A 20,942-nucleotide genomic window follows, 5' to 3' on the forward strand; every position below is an offset into this window, starting at 1 on the left:
TCCTTGCCATGCTCATAATAAAACGTTATATGCCAGTGGCTTTTTTTATGAATAATTAATGTGTCATTTTGAAAACACTAAGATAAATTTCTTTAATTAACACCAAATGAAAGGGACAAAAAAGCTGAGCTATAACAACAGCTCTTCAGAAAATTCTGAAAAGAACACCTGTACTTTTAATACATTAATGAAACTGCTACAATCACTGTGTCAACATAATCTAAGAAAGTGTCGCTCAAAGGCAAATAATAAAAGAGGGTTCATTATATAGAAGAAGCAACATTTTACTGAGAATACAGTAACTGTGTATGTCCAGGTTGTTAAACATGCGATCATTGCATGTGATTCTGTTTAGCACAAGTGATACAGGAGAATTTTAATGGGAGAGAGTCGTACACAGGAGAGACTGTGTTCTGCTTGCACGTGCAACCTTGAAAACTGCACACAAAGCACACATACAAGAGACCAGGACATTTTGCTAGACATTTTGGTACACTGTATTTATACATGGCAGAGGGGAGATGGTTGTTCAGTGCTGCAGAGCATCCTTTGTCATCAAAATCTACTAGTTTTAGATCTGAAGTTCAGTTTATTCTGTGAATTTTGAAAAAAGCATGACCTCTGACTACTAAATGCCTCCAAAATGGGAGATTGCCATCTAGTGGAGGAGAACAAAAAAAATCTATGGTGATTTATCATAATATGTGTGAGTAGACAAGCAGTGGTGCTTGTCAAAATGATAAACATTTATTTTCAGTGTATTTTGAAAAGGACACCAGGCTTGCTGCGCTTGATTACAGTCTTATGAATCAGAGATACTTAAATATGACTGTAGTAAAAAAAAAAAAAAAAAAAGGCTAGGAGGAAAGATTAAGACTAAGATAATTCTTGAAAAAAAACACATAGGGTCATACTGAATCACAGTGAGATGTGGTTTATGCTTACAGACCTCATTAAATCATCACAATATGAGTTTCAGTGAATGATTTCAGTTCGTTTTGAGGTCTTATTTTTCCTGTTCCTAAAGGTTGGTCAAATTCACTCTTAGCATGTGTAAAATATACAATGTTTCTTTTTCAGAAATTGGACCAAAAATAATGATGACTCATCTTGTACTACACATTTTTGTCCACTAAAATGCATTCTATTGTGAGAATACCCAATAGAATGGGTATGTAGCAAGCAAGATCAATAATATTTGGAGAAAGCTAGTTATTAGCATTTCCATTGAACCCATTGTCTAAATATATGTAAAATAAATGCATTTAGTCACTATACGCAACTAATTTTGAATGTCCATCGATGGATAATGAGGCTTTATAGTGCCAAATGGTGTAGTTACAGCATTTACCAGCAGGGGCTAAAATAGCATCCCTTGATAGCAAGTAGCAAATAATGGTTCGTGGCTATGACATACTGTACACTACATTTGGTGAAACTTTGGTGTCAGTAAGATTACCCTTTAAATAAATAAATAAATATATATATACTTTCATTCAGCATCATTAAATGGATCAAATGTGAAGACATTAAAGACAGAAAAGACATTAATAATGTTACAAAAGATTTCGATTTTCTTTTTAAAGTATGGGCTTTTGAACTTTCAGTTTATCAAAGAATCATGAAATTCAATGTATGCAGTTTCCATACAAATATTACGCAGCACAACTGTTCAACAATGATAATAATAAAAATGTGCACTATAAATTAGCACCAAATTAACATATTAGAATGACTTCTGAAGGATCATGTGACACTGCAGACTGGAGTAATGACTACTAAAAATTCAGCTTTGCTATAACTGGAATAAATTGCATTATAAAATATATTAAAATAGAAAAAAGTTTATTTAAACTGAAAATATTACTGTTTTACTGTATTTTTGATTAAAAAAAAGTGCAGCCCCGGTCAGATAGGAGACATTCAAAATCCAACCCCAAACTTTTGAACGGTAGTGTAACTAAAGCTCTTCGATACATCCCACCCAATCATCCTGTTTCAACAGGAAGTACACCAACACAGGAAAGAAAATCACCCCATTTTACATGTTTTTTCATCTCCTCTCAGAAAGAAACACTGTACGTGACATGGATTCTGTCCACCAGTACCCTCCAGTGAAAACCATCAAAAAAAGATGGCAGACAGTTTTTCTCACTCTGATAGGAGAGCTATTAGACTGGCCCACAGCAGCCTATGGCTGTGGCCTACTTTAACATTCACCGTGTAGATTTCCAACCCTAAGAGCATGTCGCTTTTTTTCTGTCCCATGTTTAAAAGCAGCTAAACGCTAGCAGGAAGTGAAGGGCTTGTCACGATGCATTTTTATCTACTCATGGTCTTGACTCAAAAAATGGCCTCTAGCCAAGACAGACATATATATATGCATGTAAAAGAGAGAAATACTGTACATTATCACCCACTAAATTCTGACATATGCAATAATCCTATAATTCATTTCATAAATTTCATTTATGACAGGAGGTCATAACCAATTACAATCACCTGTCATTATTCCTGACAGATCAAGCCGGTTTATCATAAGGTTGCGCCAACGTCTGGGAAGCTGTCCACCTGCTGACAAGCAGGTGACCAATCTTATTATAGATAGGATGTGGCGTAGTGACTAGCATAGCATGGAGACCTGATTGCAACATGGAGTGTCAAATATTTCACATTTCTTACACCACGCAGCCCCAAAACCTACATCCATTCCTCCCACTCGTCCGCAAAACCATGTGATACTGAGGCGTGACGGCGCATTTGCAGTGTGTTGACCATCAAAAACCATTTGTATCTGTGAATTTAGGCACCAGGCGCTAAATGAAACCGGCAGCACGAGATGATGGAAATGACTCACGCAGAAACCTACCAAACCTTGCGGCTCCTTAACCCAGATGGTATGCAGTTCATCTGAGGTCTGGTATGGTTCTGTGTAATTACTGTTTACAGTATATAAAGATTTAGAGAGTTTGTAATTAAACTGTTGGGAAATGAATGTTTCTGCATGAGTGTGGGGGGGGAATCATAACCTTCTATTAGAGACAGTCTGTAAGAATGAAGAACTTTACAGTATTTTGACATGAAGTACCCACCTGTTCTTTAACAGAGGCCAAGATGGCAGAGGTGGTCTCCGTCTCGGATCCATCTCCGTTTGAGGCGTTCAGTACCGGGCTCAACATGCTGGAGTTCTCTGTGTCAGAGAGCTGGTCTGGTACTGGCATTACTTCTGTGAACCAAAACAATAGAACCAACAGTTATTCAAGATGAACTGTGCAAGGTTTTTGTCATGCTTCAGTGTACTGGAGCAATCAGTTGAAACAAATCCTTCACAACGACAGACTGTCGGGTAAAATGACATTAAAAATCATGTTATGGCACTTTTCGGATGCCATAATACTAATCAAAGTGCTTTATCAACATTTTCAATTGTTTGTCATGATGTAATAATTGTTAGACATAATATTTAATTAACCGTCTCTTGTTTCTTTCAGTCTCTCTCTTGTCTTTGACCTACTTTTTTCTCCTCATCTCTCGAGGTTTGTGATTCCAAACACGATTCTCAGCTTGTCGCCGTCATGCTTTGATTTGTGTACATCAGCTTCAGAAAAGACTTTGAAAACCCAATGAAACTAAATTTTAGTTTTGTGGCTTTTAGTTAATGTGTGAGACCCACTATAAATAAACATTTACAAATTTCACTTTTAGCAAATATACACATACTCTACCATTCAGAAGTTGTTTTTGAAAAAAGTCTCAAAAATATTTTTATAAAAAGGATGCATTTATTTGATTGAAAATGAAGTAAAAACAGTAATATTGTGAAATTTTCCCAATTTAATAAAATGATTCCTGTAATTTATTTTATTTAGTCTTCATCATCCTTCAGAAATCATTCTAATATGCTGATTTAGAGCTCAAGAAACATTTCTAATTATTATCAATGTTTAAAAGTGGAAACCATGATACAGGATTTTTCAGGATTCTTTGATTAAATTTTCAATTCTCAAAGTTAAGTAAAAACTTTGATTAAAGTGTTTACTGTCACTTTTGATCAATTTAATGATTTAATGAGAAAAAAATTACCCCAAATGTTATAACTGTATCATATATGCATATAAAAGCACCACCTTTCTCTTGCAGGACATTTAAAACTATCCAATCAGATGTGCTCTAGAATGAGTAAGCTATTTAAAAAAAAAAGAAGAAGCCCATCAATATGTTTGGCCCAAACTTTTTGTTTGAAATACATCAAGTGAGTTTGTGGGTTTTTAAAATCTTGCATTTCAAGTAACGAAATCCCGCTATAATGATCTGGTCCTGTCTGGTCACTCTCTTCACCCTCAGCTTCCTCCTTGGCAATTGCTTGCCCTCTTCAAAATCAACCACCCAAATTTAAAGCTTCCCCAGAGAACAGTGTGCACACAGCAGGAGCAGAAAGAAAATGGCTGCTCACGTGTGAATGTGTACCTATGAGCACCAGCACACACAGCCTTTTTACACAACCACATCAGGCACAACTGTGAGCACATCTGCTCTGTATGGGAGAGCACTCAGTCAGAAAAACCTGAACAATACGATGTGTCGTAGTCGTAGGTGAAATAGAAAAAGTATTGATAAATGCTCAATTTATTCATCGGATTTGGTGACCTGATGCAGATGCTTTTTATTTCTAGGTCAAACCGATGACTTACTACCACAGAGATCATGCAAAACAGACCAGAACATCAACAAATGCCAGTCCCAGCTGCTGGTGAGTGTGAGTTCAGATGGATTACATTTTTTTGACAATAATCTTAGTCATCCATCTGCCTCTGATTAATAGTATCCTGATATCATAAATAAATCATGATTATGAAAAATTAAAAAAAAACACAAAATATCACTCCATGGATGGCTGGAAGGCCTGTGTTGCATGGCAGTGCTGTGTTGTAATAAAAAAGAAAAAAATAATGTTTTTATGCCTTGCAATCACACAAATTGTGTTGCAATTTATTAAGCATTAATTATAATGGGCTCGATGTTGCATATCAACACTGGTTTTGCACTGTCAAACATGGTCTGTGAATTGTTTACCTTTGCTAAAAGTTGGTTTATGATTTAATCACTGTCAATGAGTTAAATTATAGCCAGATTCGGCTATTATTGCAAATAAAAACCTAATAATTCTTGTTTGTTTTTGGGATTATAAAAATGTAATAAAAAAGGATCATGTGACACTGAAGACTAGAGTAATGGCTGGTTAAAAATTGAGGAGTAAACTACATTTTAAAATATATTAAAATAGGAAACAGTTATTTAAAATTGCAATAATATGTCACAATATTACTATTTTACTGTATTTTTGATCCTTTCCAAAATACTGAAAAATCTCATCGACCTCAAACTTTTTAATAATAGTGTGTATAAAATACACTGCAGTCCCAGCAAGCCTTTTCATGTTTTGCTATGGGAAATTCTCTGCATACAATAATCACTAAACAGAATCTGAATGTTCAATATTCCATGTAAACACCACTTCACCACTGACTTGCCCTGCCAACATTTTCAAAGAAAAAAGTAAATATCTCCTTTTATGTCATTATACAGAATAATCATGTAATATTCATGCAATTTTGATCATAATCAGCTTGCTTACAAGGCATATATCATTAAAATCAAGCACACTGTTGACTTTCTTTGAAGTGGTGTTTTTTCTTGGAATATTGAAAATTTACATTTTATTCAGTGCTGTTATTATACGTAGAGAACTTCTCATAACAAAACATACAAAGGCATGCTGGAACGGGATTGAGCACTAAGAATCGGCTGTGCCTTGTAAGCACAATACATCAACTAGAGGAGTTATAGGATGCATTAATCCAAATGAACATGTAAAATATAATGAGTACTCTGATTTCTGACTCGAAAGCTTATTAGACATCAAAAGGAAATGGCAAAATTCTTAACATACTGAACCATACAGAAGCTAACTGGTATAACACGCTATGTATTTAGTGGAAAAAGGAAGAAAAAGAAAAGGCATTACTTAGAAATAGGTAAGAAAAAGCCTAATTGTATTGAGTCACATGATCGCTACAATCACTCCAAGGCCGCAGTTACCTTAGAAACAGACCTGCGCTGCTCAGAGAATATTTACTGTAATTTTACTAAAACACCTTGCACAATGGCCCCTGACTCTAACTGTCAGATCGGCTCAAGACGGTATACAGGAGAGTCCCGTAACACAACCTCAATTTCATTGTCAAACACTAAACAAATTGAACAGTGGAAGAGCCAGAGCCATTGTTGCCAACAAGCGGTTATATCCCATTTCATTTCCTCGGTGGCATTTTTTCATTTAAAGTGACAAAAGCTACATTTTTGGAATAACGTACTTGATTGTGCTTCCCCAATGACTTTTTTGTCTGAAACCACTGAGGTGAATGTAGACATTTTAAGCCTTTCCACTGGCATAACTGCAGATATCAAATAGCTGAAAAGGAGAAATTGACATAAATTGATCAAATTTGTGAAATGTTCATAATTAATGTCACTGAAAGCTCTACAACAAAGCAGAAGCTCTCTATCTGGGCTCAGCCACACATGTCTGAATGCCTAATTTGTCTATGACATCATGCTTGAGCCCGCTAACAGGCTCCCGTTTCCATAGAGATATCAATCCATTATGACAGTCTCTCACCAAAAAGGCAACCGTGAGGCTTACAGTTGATCATATCAGTGATGCGGCACACGGCAACTATTTCTTCTCAAGATGCTTTGCGCTGATGATTCAAGGTGGTTTTGGGCAGCAAACCACTATAGGCTAATATTTCTAATTGGATCTGCATGAACATACACTTCTGATAAAACTCAAGCACTCGTTATGCAGTGTGCCAAATCTTTCTATCATCGTGAGTATGTGTTTGCTGAATGTGTAGGTTCATATACGATGATGTAAGAGTCTCGCGACTGCACCCAATGGAATTACTGCATCATCCATCCTTTGGGATTATATAGGCTACAATTCATAGCAACAATCTCTACAAACACAGACCCCAGAAATAAGGACTAGAGAACCTCAGTACCAACATCTGATCCAATTTTAAGTAATCAAATTTGTTTTACACTTTACACTATGCAATCTCACAACCTGTTAATCTTGTTTTCTGCATTAAACATCTCATTCAAGACATCTGCCCTGCTTTTGCATTTTCATCCCCATTATATCCCATTAAAACAATGGCCATATGCTTTTGACAACGGTTTACTCCCCTCGGACGTTTTTTCCGCAGGATTCAAAAGACTTACTCCCAAGATCTGATCACCCAGTGAAACACCAGATGTTCCAGAAAAACGGGTCTACCTACACCCAGCAGACATGAAGGTGTTCGACTGATGCTGCCATTGGCAGGAATCACGGCTGCAATCCCAGATTAGTCATGTGATCCCACAGGATACTAAAGTATCGAAATGCACAAACAAAAGACACATATTGTGTTTACAGTCACACCCACGTTCACACACTTTTACACACCCGACAGCATTTCCAGTGTAAAATCAGACTTGATGAGCTACTAGAATGAATGAGACAGAGAAATGAGGGTGATGCATTAAAAACTAGCATTTGGAATATAAATATTTATCATGTGAAATCATTAAAACAAATTTCTAATTATTACAAAGCATATTAGTTATATAACTTACATGCCGGGGGATGGGAAGATGAAGGAAAACAAATATTTTTACAGCTTCATTAATCACGCAGACATTAATCAGTCCTTTGTATTCTGACTGTGGACAGATTTGTTTATTTATTGTCTCGACACACGACTGACAACGTTGGGAATGAAACAGCAATAAAATTCAGAGCACACTGCAAGATTAAAATGTTCAATAAGGTCTTAAAGGAAACTAATCTCTTTTTCTGTAAGGCTGGCACACTGGGAGATGACGTTATGCGCTCCTGCACAAAGCACTGAAATGGGACTGGAGATAATGTGTCTTTTATATTGCAATCGGTAGCTATATTAATTTAATCGTGCCTTGCTGTACCTGTAAACATTTTAGTGGACTAGAAATGCATGATGCATGTATTATATAAGCCATTCCAAAATACATAAACAAGAGTGACCAGTAAAAAACGACTAAATTTGGTTATGCCCTCACTCACATGACATTCAAGAGCTAATTAACTATCAGCAAAAGTCTTGGTAGAGAATGTATAGTTTTTCAAGACATGTCCCCTTGCCCAAAATGTCAATGATACATTGAGAAGCAGCGCAAATGTGAGGCAATTAAAATGCTCCTCGGATCATGTTCTCAAAGGACAGCTGAGCGTGACATCGATGATAAAGAGTAATTATGTGAGGCTTGCTGTGATCAAACAGGCCCCACTGCTTATTAGGGCTTTTTCTTCTCTATAGTCTCTGGTGGTAATGTTTGAGTGCATTTTATTTTTTCAATGGCCACCTCTCCCCCTCTTTATTTTCGTTAAATAGAAGTACACAACAGCATATAAAAGGTAACGCCTATTCGCATTAAGAACGATAATTGAAACAGTTATCCCTTTTACGTCTGTTTCAGTCTCTGGTTGTAAAAGCGCAGAAAAAAGCTTTTGGTTTAGTTCTTTTCTAACTTGCTGATAAAAAATGTTTGTTTACACGTCACTGCATGATTAACTTTTAAAATCTGTCAGCAACCGAAACTACTGATGATTTGTGGTGTGTCGGGGAAATGACAGAAAACATATATTTACAATTCCGCAGTACGCCTGGAAAATGCATCATGGGATATCAGTACAAGGCTTGGATTTTTCAAGCGTGGCGTGAGGACATTGCTGCCATGCCTGTGTAGCTCTGGGTAGAAACGGCTGGCTCAGTAAGAGCCCTGACCTAGTATGGGATTAATGACTTTGCTGCTGGAGAGAGTTGACATTGCTGAAAGCTGTGTTTACTAGTGTTATCTATGTACAAGAACAGCAGTGGAAATTTAATACACCCACTGAGTTCTCCAAGACAAAAGCTGTGTGTTACTCCTTAAGGATGAAGAAAGTGAATCTAACGGATATCTATATCCTTGCCAACGTTAATGTGTCATGTCAGTCCATTTGGTGTGTTTGTTTATGTAAAGCTAATTGCAACACTCACTTGTTTGTTTCAGATAATAAGTTCACCGACATGCTGGGACCCTCTATAATTGGCCACTGAGCGGTGCCAAAGAGGACCCCTACTGGTCAAACAATGGCAAGAGCACTTACGACCTCTCAGTAATACAAAATAGTTCAATTATCTTATTTGAGAGATGTGAAAAATAAGAGTGAAAAAACCTCAACAAAATATTTGGATTCTTACCAATGCTAATATAACCTCTCATAAGAGGTCTATGACAACTGCAACATCAATTTGAGGTTTCCATAAAATCAAATAAGTATTAATCTGGGGATAAGAAGTCATATTAATTCTAATTAAATTAATTAGTTTCCATAAGAAAAATAAAATATTATTTGGGGGATAAGAAGTAATGTTACACACATTAAAGTTTCATATTACATCACCAAATGTGACCCTGGATGACAAAACCAGTCTTAAGTGTCAATTTTTCGAAATTGAGATTTATACATCATATGAAAGCTGAATAAATAAGCTTTCCATCGATGTATGGTTTGTTAGGATCGGACAATAGTTATCTGAGATACAACTATTTGAAAATCTGGAATCTGAGGGTGCAAAAAACCGAAATATTGAAAAAATCGCCTTTAAAGTTGTCCAAATTAAGTTCTTAGCAATGCATATTACTAATCAAAAATTAAGTTTTGATACATTTACGGTAAGAAATTCACAAAATATCTTCATGGAACATGATCTTTACTTAATATCCTAATGATTTTTGGCATAAAAGAAAAATCGATAATTTTGACCCATACAATGTATTTTTGGCTATTGCTACAAATATACCCCAGCGACTTAAGACTGCTTTTGTGGTCCAGGGGCACAAATTATTTCAGTTATAGTGTGCTGCAGGACAGGTGACATAACCCCAAAACAAGTTTGTTTGCACTTCGGGTTCCGTTACACAGATGTTAAGATATTTTGATATTTTATGTATAGAATAAAATATCAAAATATCTTAAATAACAACGACAAACAACATTACCATTATTTTTTAATAATTATTATTTTAATTTTAGATAATAGCATTATCTGTGGAAACATGGTATAAGCAATACGCCTCATGGCTGCTTATCCATTTATGCATTTATTTTATATGGAATAGAGATAATTTTATTATATAAGCAGAAGGAGACAACATTGTGCTGCAAAGGACATGAAACTAGAACAGTTATATAGAAAATCAGTTGCCTGTGACAACAGTCCAGACAAATGTCCAGTAGAAAAAAAAAACAATTGTGGACTGAATGCCACAATTGATCAATCAGAATAAAGTATTCCATCTAATAATAATAAGATACAGTAGAATAGTGGCATAGAGAGTATGACACTGTTCGTGCAAGCAAGTTCATGGCCCAGTTTGTCATAATAGCACCATATTCACACAACAGCTATTTGACGTCAAGATAAACCTCTGAAAATACACTAAAAAGATAATTCAGATAAACCGATATTGCATAAATGTGACCCTGGACCACAAAACCAGTCTTAAGTTGCACGGGTATATTTGTAGCAATAGCCAAACATACATTGTATGGGTCAAAATTATCCATTTTTCTTTTATGCCAAAAATCATTAGGATATTAAGTAAAGATCATGTTCAGTGAAGATATTTTGTAAATTTCTTACATAGCAAAACTTAATTTTTGATTAGTAATATGCATTGCTAAGAACATCATTTGTACTACTTTAAAGGCGTTTTTCTCAGTATTTAGATTTTTTTGCACCCTCAGATTCCAGATTTTCAAATAGTTGTATCTCAGCCAAATATTGTCTGATCCTAACAAACCATACATCAAAGGAAAGCTTATTTATTAATTTTTATTAAAATTGACACTTAAGACTGGTTTTGTCGTCCAGGGTCACAAATAATCTCACCATGCTTATCCAGCGTATTCAAGATATTTGAAATGGTTCCATTTAAAAAGCAAACTATTGCTTTTTAGGTTGGGAACTTTAAACCATTCTTCACACAAAAAATACAATGGCATTTGCAAAAACGACACTAACCTTCCTTTTGAATTTATTTTGGTTGGCAAATCTAAAAATAGATAGCCAGGGCCCTGCTGTCTCTCATATTTCATATTTCATGTGTCAGTGGATTCCTTAATCACAAGTGCAAATGCTCAGTGAGCACAGCTTGTTTCTCCTCACTCCAGGTCTGTATAATTCAGGCAGTCAGGTAGGAATGTATTTCTGCCCTCCTATCAAGTCTTTTCTGGAGCACTGACAGTGTGTGCATAAGCAAGGCAGCTCCCCGGTGCATTGGCCGTGCACATATAAGATGTTTCCATGGTACACTGGCTAAATGAAGTTGAGGAAAGATCGCTCACTCAAGCACTTGATCTGTGTACAAGGCAATGCTGGGAAAAGACACTGCCCAATAACAATAAGACAACTTAACGCACATGGGAAATTAGCAAGAGGAGGCTATTCGATTTCAAGATCATATCTAAAGGATTCTGTTTGCTCATAATTGCAAAATAAACAAAGACACAACTACAAAATGGATAAATCAATTTGCTGACATTATAATCTTACCTATATATTATCTTAAAGCTTCCACTAGAGAAAACAATGGTCCACTACAACATATAAAACAACTGGCCTAACCACAAGACGGACAATGCAACAATATTAGATCATTATTAACTCAATACTAAAATCCTCTGTGGTCCTTTTTTCATGACAATCAATAACTGTGAAGAAAGAGGGCGTGGTGTGATACAACATGTGAATGTAGTACTGGTTGCAGAATCAAGAATTTCAGAAAGCCGTGTAATAGCTAAATATTTTAAATTGATTTCTGTAAACAAAACAGTTTGATTCCCAGCATGCAGTACAATATTCAAAATAATTCTTCAAAACAAGGTCCCATTGGTTCCCGTTAGTTAATACATTAACAATGAGTGATCTACTTGTTACAGTATTTATTAATCTTTATTAATCTTAGTTAATAAAAGAACTATTCATTATTTCTTCATGTTACATCAAATACATTATATTAAAATACAACATTTTATTTTAATAATGTATTATTAAATGTTGAAATTAACATTAGCTAAGAACAATAAATGCTTTATAATTATTTTTCACTGTTAATTCGTGTTCACTAATGAAGCTAACTAATGTTAACAAATGAAATCTGATCATAAAGTGTTACTGTAATATGTAATTTCCTGTGTTTTGATGGAAAATGTGCTAGTCTGCATTGATTTTACAGTAAATTTTTGAATATGTGACCCTGGACGACAAAACCAGTCTTAAGTGTAAATTTTTCAAAATTGAGATTTATACATCATCTGAAAGCTGAATAAATAAGCTTTCCATTGATGTATGATTTGTTAGGATCGGACAATATTTGGCAAAATACTGGCAAAAAAATCTAAATATTGAGAAAATCGCCTTTAAAGTTGTCCAAATTAAGTTCTTAGCAATGCATATTACTAATCAAAAATTAAGTTTGGATACATTCACGGTAAGAAATTTACAAAATATCTTCATGGAACATGATCTTTACTTAATATCCTAATAATTTTTGGCATAAAAGAAAAATGGATAATTTTGACCCATACAATGTATGTTTGGCTATTGCTACAAATATACCCCAGCGACTTGAGACTGCTTTTGTGGTCCAGGGTCACATATAGTATTTTGTTGTAAGACAGTACTGCTATATCTATCTCATGAAATCCTGTGATATTGACTGCCTTATTTTACAGTGCCTCTCTGAAGCCGATAATAGATATTGATCTTCAAATTTGAGACGACAAGTTAATAATAATCATGTACACATCATATGTACTAAGAAATCTTTTCTCTTTCACGTCCTTTAAGGTTAACTACTATAGTGTTGGCACACCAAGTTACAAATTAAATGTACACATCAAGCCTCAAATCGAGGCATGAAAGATTCATCAAATTCCAGGTCACTATTTGGCAGATCTTCTTAAAAATATAAAAGACTCTGTCCTTTCAGATCCTCCTGTATGACAGATATAACTACATATCAGCTGTGAGTGTCATCTCAGATGACAACGATGGCAAGTGTCTGTGTCATCAACAGCTTTATCTCTGGGGTCATTATCAGAAAAGCTAGGAGACTGAGTCATTCCATACCAAGTGGCTGGAGTCAAAGTCTGATATTTATCAATAGGTCTATTATTTTCTCCTGAGCAGAATACTGAACACTATATGAGCATGATAAAATTCCTCTGTTACCTTATAACAAAACAGTTAAAAAAATTATTAATAGCAAATATTTATTTTTCTTTTTAATTTATTTATTCTTCTTTTTATTTATTATATAATTTAAAAAAACAACAACCTTGCTACGTGTATTGCGTTAGGCTAACTGAGACTAGTACTTGGATATTGCACTGTTGCTTTGGATAAAAGCGTCTGCTAAATAACTAAATGACTAAATGTAAATGTAAATAAATCAAAATCTGCAAAAGTCACTTTTATAAAACAAGATAAATCTAAAAGAAACTGCGGTTCACCTGTTAGATCATATATGAATATGAAATAAAGGCATATAAAGACAAGCTCTACAGGCTAGCAATGACCAAACAGAAGAAGGCTAGAAACCTAACAGGAATGGCTTTGGGATAATGACAAGAAAACAAATTGTTAGTAAAATGCCTATTATAAGTACTAATGCGCTCCATGTGCTGCACCATTTTAATAATTAATAATAATACCAGCACTCTGCTTTTGCGCATTTTAATGTCTCCACGCCAAGTTTAAGCTATTGACTACCTGTCCATTATTCTGAATTTGCAGTCCCATTGAGAAAGTCAGGTCATAACCGTTTTCTAGTATTATCTGTATTGAATATTTGAACATTTAACTAAAAATGTTATGAATGTTTATGGATGTTTTGAATGCATTCTTCACTCATTTTTATTGTATATTGCAAATACTACTAATAGGAGAGCCACTCATCCTGTTATTCTGTGAGATACCTCTATGAGGTCTTTAAGTGTATACAACCCGTTACAAAATGCATACACAGCTCCTCCATTCTAAATCATATGCAGCCATATACGGTAGCTAGCAGGTTAATACCAGTATGCATACAATATTTCACAGTCATGCACTGTTGCTGTCTGAGAGCATGCTCTTAGTGTGGGTGCATCAGCACATTAAAATGTTGAATGCCAGGGCCAGGTTTGCTGAAACCTTTCTGCACAAAAAAAGGAAAAAAAAAAAATTAATTCCATATGTAATGTATAATTTATGATCAACCTGAGAATGTCCGATCCCCTGAATGATCAATATTCTCTCTCTCCATCTCTCTCTCTCTCTGTTGCATTATATCTCTTTTGATTTTTTTTCTGTAGAAAAGTACTTTTGTGCATTAATGTATCAGTAAATCAAACCTTTGCAGCTATAGTATATTATTATATTATAATATATTACTCTCTCTCTCTCTTTCTCTCTCTCTCTCTCTCTCTATATATATATATATATGTACACACGTGGTCAGAATTGTTGGTACCCATGATAAATATGATAATAGGAGGTTGTGAAAATAAATCTGCATTGTTAATCCTTTTGATCTTTTATTTAAAAATCACAAAAATCTAACCTTTCATTGGAGAATAAGAATTTAAAATGGGAGGAAATATCATTATGAAATAAATGTTTTTCTCTAATACTCATTGGACACAATTAATGGTACCCTTTTATTAAATACCTTTTGAAACCTGCATTTGCCAGTTTAACAGCTCTAAATGTTCTCCTATAATGCCTGATGAGGTTAGAGAACACCTGACAAGAGATCAGAGACCATTCCTTCATCCAGAATCACTCCAGACCCTTTAGATTCCCAGCTCCATGTTGGTGCTTCTTCTCTTCAGTTCACCCACTCATTTTCTATAGGGTTCAGGTCAGAGGACTGGAATGGCCAGCAGAAGCTTGGTTTTGTGCTCAGTGACCCATTTTTGTGTTGTTTTTAAGGTTTGTTTTTGGATTATTGTCCGGTTGGAAGATCCAAACATGCCCCATTATAAGATTTCTAACAGAGTCAGTCACTTATTGATTTTTTTATCTGTTGGTATTTAATAGAATCAAAGATGCCATGTGTCTAAACAAGATGTCCAGGACCTCCAGAAGAAATACAGGCCCACAACATTAAAAGTACAGCAGTATAGTTCATTGTAAACATGGGGTACTTTTCATCCCTGTGTTCACCAAACCCATCTTGAGTGTTTGCTGCTAAAAAGCTCATTTTTTTAGTTTCATCTGACCATAGAAGCCAGTCCCATTTGAAGTTCCAGTCGTGTCTGGTAACTGAATCTGCTGGAGTTTGTTTTTGGACGAGCGAGGAGAATTTTTCTTGTAACCCTCCCAAACAACATGTGGTGATATAGGTGATGTTTGACTTTTTTTTTTTTTTTTTTAGGTTTTCTGACCCTGAGACTCAACTATTTTCTGCAATTCTCCAGCTGTGGCCCTTGGAGAGTCTTTAGCCACTCAAACTCTGCTTCTCACCGTGCATTAGGACGATACAAACACACATCCTCTTCCAGGCAGATTTGTAACATTTTATGTTGATTGGAAATTTTTAATTATTGCCCTGATTGTGGAAATGGGAATTTTCACTGCTCTAGCTTTTTTCTTAAAGTCACTTTCTAATTTGTGAAGCTCAGTTATCTTTTGATAACTATATATAAGAAATATATTCTTTGGTTTTTCTCATTGTGATGGATGATGGATGGCCTTTGCTTTCTCTCCTATTTATATTCCTGTGAAGCAGGAAGTCATGGCTGGATAATTTCATGTTCATAATCACCCTGGTGTGTTCAAAATTGTAAATATGAATGGGACTATACTTCACATATATTTTACTCATAACTTAAGAATTTCTAGGGGTGCCAATAATTGTGTCCAACATGTATTTGAGAAAACAACTGAATTATTATTAAGAGAAAAAAATGTTATATTGTAGCCTATTTAACAAAGCAATAAGTATACTTTTAGTGTAAATTATTGTTAAAATTCTGCTTTTTATATGTAAAATAAATCACCAGCCTTATAATTTATGGGTAAAGGGATTCCCGGAATTCCCTGCATAAAATAACACATTTTTAGATCACATTTTTAGACACAATTAGGAACTGTAAAATATAGGCTACAGTCACCAAAATGCCATCCTGTAAAGTTTGCAACCCTTAGGCTACCATACTTTCACGGTAAAATTCTTGCAACCACAGTGGATTTTTTTATCAAAAAATGTAAGAAAATAAAAGAGATAAATATCATAATTCTCTTGTTAATGAGCTGCATATGCATAAGTGAGCACCAGCATACTATGGATAACATATACATGAATGTGCCACGTGTGGGAAAAGATAGCATATTATTCAAATAGCCTATAAATTAATAAACACATATGACATGAGGGCCTAATAGTTACTATACCAGCTGAATTATTGTTTATTCTTTTTCAAAACGGCCTCACCTAAGCAAGTGCAGAGAGAGGCGGTCAGTCTAGCCACATACAGCCCTCCCATTTCCACATCAACACACCTAAAACTAACATCTTTCATACTCAACATCTATTTAAACAATGTCTTATAAAGGATTTTTCTATGTTAGAAGGTCAAATATGCTCATTTTCAGTCGTAATGCTAGAAAAAATGAGGCTACACGTACCAGTAAAGCAAGAATTCATTCAAAATGAATGGACACAAATGAAAACGGTGCTTTACAAGCAAAGCCGTTGACAGTTGGGATTTCATAACGAAATGCGAGGAACATGCTGTCAAACTAGACAAAGAAGCAGCGGTCATGTCCGTGGACTAGTGTAATCTTATAAATACATCATTGAAATTTAGGTCAATAGGGAAGTAATAGGTTTTCTGCGCTCGCGCTCGCGCTCCCCCTCCCATCCGTCTTGGATGGAGAATGATGCTCTAATGGATTCCATTTTCAGTTCCCAGCCTGCGCTCACAGCCCTCTGAATACAAGCATTAAATGCGATATATATATTAAAAAAAAAAAAAAAACTAAACACAAAACCAGCGTCATCCACATGCTAACAAACACATAACATGCGCTGTTAATACGCGTACCGGGGGTTTCGCAACTGTTTCGAGCGTTTTCTTGGCAGATAAAGTGGTTGTAGGTGGGGAATGTGACAGCTGGAAATGCAACTGGAATGACATTGCGCTTACCGAATAATGTCCAGAGGAACAACGCTCTTCTCGCTTCCCCTCCCCGATTAATGCCGACAATTCACAGCGAGCGACACACGGAAATCATTCCCAACGACTGGCATTGAAAGCAGAAGAGATGCTGGTGTGTCGAGGAAAGGATAGCATCCGCTAGGTATCCAAGGAAAACCGTGAGGATAGAAGGAGACCGGAAAACTGCGGTGGGTAGCCACGGACACACCAGCAGCAGCAGCAGCGCCTGCTTTCTCCCTCTCTCTCCTCCTCTTCCCTGCTGGACCATCCCCATCCGAGCACCTTGCTGCAGTGATGACGACGCGTCCCACAGCGACATCTCGCGCTCACGTTTCAAATCGCACCTCTACACTCCCATTGGAGCGACAGAGTGTCGGACTCGTGACAATCCAAGTCATTTTTGGTCCATAAGTTGCAGTTTAATTTTCCTTTCCGCGGTTTTATGAAGATTCGACTTCCTAGTTTTAAAATATGGGTGTGCCACATTCAAGAGATTTGTGGTCAAACAGAATAGCTAGACAAAAAATAATAATATTGTGCACATAAATGTATTTCTGGCATGACAACTCTCGGAGGGATTGGTGTGGCAATGTACATGACAATGTTATGTATTTGTTCTTGGCGGAATAGATCTGCTACACTGCTGCTGCGAAAAAGACATGTTGCTGTGAGCATGTAGGAAATACTGCTGCTGCACATATAACATAGCGTACATGATCACCCCGTAGCAGATCTATACAGGTGGAGTTGGGGAAGATGGAGGGTTTCTAAAGTGCGCTGCTGCTACAGCAAACACTGGTCAAGTATTTGAATGTTGAGCAGCTAGCTCATTGGCTACTGATACAGGAGAAAACCAATCAGCTGTGACATGTGATAAGGATGTCATTTTGTCATATTGAGCTAGATCTGTTGGACTGCGCCATCTAGAGTTTCATGCCAGAACTTTGTTATGACCGAAACTGCAATGTATTTTTATTTTACACCAACAATTCACTATTGAAACTGCCCTCTTCTCTGCCAATTTTTGAAGAAGATAAGTCAACGAATTTAGGGGGTTAGGCAATTTCCAAGTTTGCTATCTATGTTTTGGTAATTCAACATGTGAAAGCAGCAATACTTTGGCAATTTGTTTGCAAACTGTACACGTACATTATTACAAATTGCAGTTACAACATTCAAACTAAACAAATATGTACACACACACACACACATTAGCGTATAACTAGCTAGCATAAAAACTGAAAATGTACAACCAAAAAAATAATATATATATATATATATATATATATATATATATAACATGCTATTAGTCTGGAAAACATCCAGTTATTAGTTCTTTCTCAAAAAAAATATTGCTTATTGCATTGCCTGATTTCCAGACAGACTGAAAAAAAACCTGTTCTATTATTCCTGAAAGCTGCATAAAAACAGCCAATCAGATTACAGTTTGCCAGACCGAGAAAGTGCTTTTCAGCCAGTCATTTAACAGAATATGGGTGGTCAGTGGACGTCCTGTCTGAGGCTAACATCCAGAAATTGTTTAAGAGACACTTTTTAAGGAAGATTTGCCACAACATTTGTGGATTAGCATATTGTAAAAACATGAATCGTGATGGGATGATGGTTTCTCTTTTCAGGTGTGGTGAGTTAATGAAGGAAATGGATAATCAGATAAAGGACATTTTCTGTTTGATCGGTTTAGATTGCTGCTGCCTTTGTCTGTAAAGGTATTCAGTGCTGACTAAAATGTCAGCATGATGTCATGTGAGAGGCACCATTGTATGAAAACACTGTTAATCCCATTTATGCCAACCATCAGCCAAAGCAACACACAGAGAGACAGCGTGTCTGGAGGGGGGACTTCCGCTGTGGAGCAGCGGACACAGGCGTTCATTCACTCCGGTGGCACTGAGTAGAAGATTAGAGGATGAAAAGGCACATACTTATTTCCCTATACTCACAATTAACTCCCATTCCATTACAATTCATCATCTAAAGATAAATCTTTCTTGGGGTCAGAAAGACAGTCAGAATCAGAATCAGACTTTATACTGTCATAGTAAATAAAAAAGGACCACCAGACGGGCACTGGCACCACTTCTGTTATAAGTAATTACAGTTAAATTCTTTCAGCAATGACAGTCTGAAGTGTTAGTCCAATGTTATAAACCGCTTCTAATTTGAAGAAGATAAGCTACAGTAAATCTAAACTTCTAAAGTATTTAGCTACACATCCAGCTACTAACAAAAGCAGCTACACTGAAGATATAATTTATTTTTATAGAGAAGTATGGAAACAGTACAGTACAGATCTGGAGTTAATACATAGGCCTACACAATGAACATACTTAACAACTAAAAAGCTAGAACTTGTGACAAACAGCAGCATTTACCTAATATGTCATATAGAATGAGTTTCCCACTGCTAGTCACAAGAAGACGTTTTGCAACACATTATAAGATATTTCAGCTCAGTTGGGCGTTAAGCTGAGTGCACAATAAAATGTGACATGATTAGTCCTCCAAGTATTATTGTGCACATGCATACTGCATCTTCCACTATCATATGTTGACAGGAGAGATGAATGTTTGTTTGTTTTTTAAATGAGGTTAGACTGTTTAATATCTGCAATGAAGCACATTAGCTCAGAAAACATTATATTGTCAGGTGCATTGCAGCTCAAGCCATGTATAAAAAAGTTTTAGAGAAAACTTTTCATGTTCAGTGCTTATTAAACAGCGGCATACATGATTTGCGTTGTATGCTGAACAATATAGAATATCAGGTTTTTGTGAAAATAGCAGCAATTTTATATAATCTAATAAAATAAAAAGACAGGGTGCTGTTAAAACCACTTCCTCAAGACTTCGCTTAAATCGTCAAGCCTTCTCTCTCTACAACCCATTGCTTTGTCGTATCCATGGTGACTAGGCAATTATATTATATTATTATATAGATATAGACATCTACGATATTACTTGTCAAGCAGAAAAGCAACGAAAATGTGGTATCTGTTATTAAGTCGACGTTTATTATAGCTAATTTATAGCTTTCCAGGCTGTTGCTGCAATATCACAAGACAGTTATTTCAGTGGGAAGTTATACTTAAGGGAGCACTAACATTTTTTGCATACTATTAAAAAATCTCTAAAGCTAAAGGCATGTTGCAGTGATGCAGTTTCTTTTACATTAATTCAACATTATGTTGCACAGGTTTTTATGAGCACACAAAAATGTCTTTTTGTTGACCACTTGGGTGTGGGCCTAAACAAAAACCCTATCAGCTGGGGTTACTGGTTTTACAGTTTATGGCGGGTGCTAATTGGTCCCACATGATGATGTTTTTATGGTTTTACAGTATATAATTAGGCATAGTTTACTGGAAGTGGCTTCTGGGTTCGCCAAGTGTTCAACATACCAGCGCAGGGATGTAATTTTAGTCGTCCAACCAACTGTGGGTTTCAGGACAGTGTGTGTTATTTATACATTTTTCAGTGGCTGACAAAATTAACTTTGTGTTTACTTCAGAAACAATCATATAGGAGAGAAGGTCTAGCCTGGTAATACCAAACTTTGCTACTTCGCTTTGCTTCGTAGACA

General features: G+C 35.8%; 1 protein-coding gene across 6 annotated transcripts in view; it reads right to left on the reverse strand.

Annotated features, from left to right (window-relative positions):
• The window catches only part of ctnnd2b (catenin (cadherin-associated protein), delta 2b), an 87,901-nt gene extending 70,301 nt beyond the window's left edge, over nt 1-17,600 (reverse strand). For all 6 annotated transcript variants that reach the window (XR_009267352.1, XM_058754106.1, XM_058754093.1 and 3 more), the window contains exons 1-2: nt 17,330-17,600; nt 3,093-3,226 (exon numbers count right to left, since the gene is read on the reverse strand). Coding sequence is in view for 5 of the 6 variants with exons in the window: in XM_058754106.1 (XP_058610089.1) it covers nt 3,093-3,221 (129 nt within the window). In the remaining variant the exon portion in view is untranslated. The remainder of the gene's footprint in view (nt 1-3,092; nt 3,227-17,329) is intronic.
• Between the last annotated feature and the right edge of the window lie 3,342 nt (nt 17,601-20,942).

This window comes from Onychostoma macrolepis, chromosome 02, assembly GCF_012432095.1.
Source record: "Onychostoma macrolepis isolate SWU-2019 chromosome 02, ASM1243209v1, whole genome shotgun sequence".
Taxonomy (NCBI): domain Eukaryota; kingdom Metazoa; phylum Chordata; class Actinopteri; order Cypriniformes; family Cyprinidae; genus Onychostoma; species Onychostoma macrolepis.